Source organism: Rutidosis leptorrhynchoides, chromosome 10 (genome assembly GCF_046630445.1).
Source record: "Rutidosis leptorrhynchoides isolate AG116_Rl617_1_P2 chromosome 10, CSIRO_AGI_Rlap_v1, whole genome shotgun sequence".
NCBI classification, from domain to species: domain Eukaryota; kingdom Viridiplantae; phylum Streptophyta; class Magnoliopsida; order Asterales; family Asteraceae; genus Rutidosis; species Rutidosis leptorrhynchoides.
Genome location: NC_092342.1, coordinates 76580001 through 76584351, shown reverse-complemented (window position 1 = coordinate 76584351; position 4351 = coordinate 76580001). Strand labels below are relative to the sequence as shown.

At 31.2% G+C, this 4351-nt stretch overlaps 1 protein-coding gene across 1 annotated transcript; it reads right to left on the bottom strand.

The window, feature by feature from the left end:
• Nucleotides 1-834: 834 nt before the first annotated feature.
• On the bottom strand, nt 835-1267 carry LOC139873496 (small polypeptide DEVIL 4-like). The gene has a single exon (XM_071861424.1). The coding sequence runs from the start codon at nt 1121-1123 to the stop codon at nt 992-994; it is 132 nt and encodes a 43-aa protein (XP_071717525.1). The 5' UTR covers nt 1124-1267; the 3' UTR covers nt 835-991.
• Between the last annotated feature and the right edge of the window lie 3084 nt (nt 1268-4351).

Below are 4351 nucleotides of genomic sequence, written 5' to 3'. Positions count from 1 at the left end.
CGATGTATAAATAAATGTAAATAACCATAAATAGATTGTTGATAACATAAATATAAATGTTAGATAACATAAATGTAAATGTTAGATAACATAAATGTAAATTAGGCGACAGTGTCGACCATATATAACTTAAATAACATAAATATAAATGTTAGTGAAGTTAATAAAAGTTAGATTACATAAATATAATTCAGGCGGTATAACCGACCATATATAACTTAAATAACATAAATATAAATGTTAGTGAAGTTAATAAAAGTTAGAATACAGAAATATAATTCATGCGGTATAACCGACTATATATAACTTAAATAACATAAATATAAATGTTAGTGAAGTTAATAAAAGTTAGATTACAGAAATATAATTCAGGCGGTATAACCGACCATATATAATATAAATGTTAGTTATGATTATAATAATATTTACCTTATTAATAAATAATAGAAGATATCGTTAAAAAATTTCTTACCTTGATTAGTGACTTGTGCTTACTTAGATAAACTTTGATTATACGGAGCACTTCGTGCTGATAACGTGTTATAATTTGGTTGTCGTTAACAACTATTAGTGGTCTTCTAACTTGTAATTATTATTGTTAACTTATAGAATTAGTAGGGAGTAAAAGAGAAAGAAGAATTTTTATTAAGAAAATGTGCAAGTTTCTTTCTTACATTCACCATATATTTATAAAAGAAAATTCACTAGCCAACAATTATTGATCATCCACATTTTTCAACATTACTATTTCATATGTTGACTATATTATAACAGAATTAAATTAATAAAATGTATTAAAGCAATTAGCTCCCGAAACCATACGGGAAAGGAACTAAAAAAACATAATTAAGTAGAAGAAGTTACATTAAGAGACAACGTATAGGGTTACAAAATTGTTGAGCTCTTACAAGCCACTAAATTTCTAAGGAGTATTAACAAACCCACTCGAGCAATTAGTTTAAAGAAATTAATTAATCAATCCGAATCCGAATTAATCATGATAACATAGAAGCATAACAACACATCTTTTGATAATGTAAAGCCTTGCTTTTTGTTCTTTAAGAACTCCTCCAAGTCCTTTGCTTGAAATCCTTCTCTTATTACTTCCCATCATCATTTTCATCTCTCTTTATAAAAACCAAAAAAACAACCCGAAACAGATAAAACTCGAACCTGAAAAACGGATCTTAGAGACCGAAAAATCGAAGATTCTTGAGAGATAAAAGTGGATCAGTTGGTTAATTGAAATTGTTGTTGTTATGCAAAAGAAGTTGTATTGGAATATTATGGTAGAACATGATGAATGAGTTTGTTTATATAGGAGTGGTGGAGAAGTGAGACATGAAAGGGTAATAAACACATATTTTTATTTAAATAAATAAAATATTATATTATATAAATAAATAAATATTTTAAATGTAGTTGGGTGTACAAGTCATGTTGTAAGAGATTGGGCGTAGACATCATCTGCAGACATAAGGGGTCAAGTGAGACCAAAATGAGGTAACATCAATCCATAATTTATGATTTTTTCCATCTTGTTATTCATGGGCTTTGACAATTATTAGTGCTTCATGTTTTATTCTAATCCATCCATTATCCATTACTATAAAGAAAATACCAATATTAATGCATGCATACACAGCTTTTAACCTTTTAGTTGAGGTTATTTTCTCAAAGAAGCACTACAACTAATGTAAGAATATTTTAATTCTCTCTATTTTGTTTAGATATAACAAATAAACTTATGGTTTAATTTTAAGAAAAAAATTAAGTGACCTTGTTATTAATAATCAACTTTTGTAATACTCCATATAATAGTCTTTGTATCTAAATTTATTTTATGTTTTTATTTGTAAATTTGAAGATGAATATTGGTAAGAGGGATGCACTTTGTCCAATAACTTATTCCAGTAAATGAGAATTGTGCCAAAAGAATTAAATCAAAATAACAGTCAAACTCTCACGTGAGTTCCCAAATACCGTGCCAAATTCCCATGAATACAAGCGCCATAAAAGAGGGGTTTATCTTTGTTCAAGATTACGACCATAACACTTGTTATTTACTTAAGCCCTCCAAACTCTCAAAAAGTCACTAAACTCATCAAACTATTTACTACTCCCTACAGTGACGCCTTTTAGAGTTTACCCTTTCGCAATCTTAGTAAGACCATTTTAAACGCGGCGTCAGAGGGGTTCCGTCAGACGCGCTGGCAGTGGGTGACGCCCCCTGACGCCCCTAGTGGGGCATTACGGCTAACGCGGGAGGGGCGTCAGTCAACTTTTTCACGGGTGGGTGAGGCAGCGTCAGGAGTACGTGGCGGCTTCTGATTGGCTGAAAATTTAAGCCGTTGGCTAACGGCTATATTTGAGTTTTTTTCATTTTTTTTTTTAAATTCTATATATTTTTATCTATATAAACCCATCCATTCTACACTTTTAACACACCATTTCTCTTTATTTTTCTTTCAATTCTATCAACTAAATCATACAATTTTCTCTCATCATCAATTATTTTTCTTTCATGGCATCGTATTTACTTAGTTACGATTACGATTACGATGTTCAACGTTTATATAGTAAGCATGAAGAGAAACATGGTTTTAAGGGTATGCTCGGGAGTATTGATTGTATGCATTGGAAGTGGAAGAATTGTCCGCATTCCGCACCATGAATGGTTAAATTTATGTAATGGTTAAATTTTATGTAATGGTTAATTTTTTATGTAATGGTTAATTTTTATATGTTTTTTAATTATATGTAATATAATTTGTATGCATAATAAAATAAAAAAGAAAAAGAAAAAATAAAACTGGTGGGACCTATTTGACACTGGAGGGACGTCAGGGTTATTTTGGTGTCAGAGGGTGACACTGCCACGTCAGAGGCAGATTGCACTTTTTGGTCAAAAAGTGGACAATCTGTCTGTGACGTCACAGGCAGGGTTATATATAGTCTAAGGGAATAAGTGAATAAAGGCCATATAAATTTACTCCGTATTATGGACGTTTCCCAATATTATACTTATAGATAGATAGATTTATATTTATCATTATTGAGTTGTTTTAGTATTCAAGTAGGTAAATAGATATGATTTTCTATTCAAGCTATCCAGAATAGAGTGTTATTTTCACTCGGGTACATGGTTTAACTCAATGATCTCGTATTCATTTCTAATTGTTACTCTATTGGTGTATTTAGGTAACAAGTTTACGAGAGCTTATAGGTGCTTAATTTTTTTATTAAGTTTAAGCTACTAATCTTGTTTCGGCTATTTTATCAAACTATTATAAAAAAAAAAATAAATAAGTTTCAGCTTCGGAGATTAATAATACGTTATATAATCTGCACGCATAATATGATCTTCACATCACGGAAGACGCCCTTAACAGGCATGGAAAAAGTAAGTTATGACATTTTCTTGCATATTAACGTTCAGCGCTCTCCGTCAAAGAATATTTTTAAATAACGAATAAGATAGTCAAACGTTTAGCATCAGCTCTGCAAGCCGCTTTCAATGCTTATGCCCTAAATATCTAAGTACATAGCACATGAGTAGCACGCATGACACGTCAACGTAAAGCTCAAAGTCGGTTACAACTCTTCGCATAAATCAATCAGTGATAACGTGTCACGTGCCTCTTGAAATGCCCCGTTCATATTGATTATAAACGTTACATAATAATTGATTTCATTACGAGGTATTTGACCTCTATATGATACATTTTACAAACATTGCATTTGTTTTTAAAAGACAAACTTTCATTTACATCGAAAGTTGACAGGCATGCATACCATTTCATAATATCCAACTATAAATTACCTAATCTGTCATTTACTTAATAATAATCTTTATTGAACTCAACGACTTGAATGCAACGTCTTTTGAAATATGTCATGAATGACTCCAAGTAATATCTTTAAAATGAGCAAATGCACTGCGAAAGATTTCTTTAATACCTGAGAATAAACATGCTTTCAAGTGTCAACCAAAAGGTTGGTGAGTTCATTAGTTTATCATAAACAATCATTTCCATTAATTTAATAGACCACAAGATTTTCATTTCCATTTCTCATAAACATCAACTCATATCAGGCATTTCGCACTGCATAGAGATAAAAATCATTCATATGGTGAACGCTTGATAACCGAACTGACAGGATACATATAGAATATCCCCCACATACAGGCATTTCACAAACTGCATGCTATATACCGGTCGTCGCAATCAGTATATATCGTCGAAGTACTAAAATATTCGTAACCCGAATGGGACTTGTCAAGGTCCATAGATCTATTTTTAGGATTCGCATCAATTAAGTGGCCATTTCCCTAATTCTTAGGCTACCA

What these genes read in the sequence shown, in the direction of transcription:
- LOC139873496 (XM_071861424.1), bottom strand. Translation starts at nt 1,123, where the DNA reads ATGAAAATGATGATGGGAAGTAATAAGAGAAGGATTTCAAGCAAAGGA.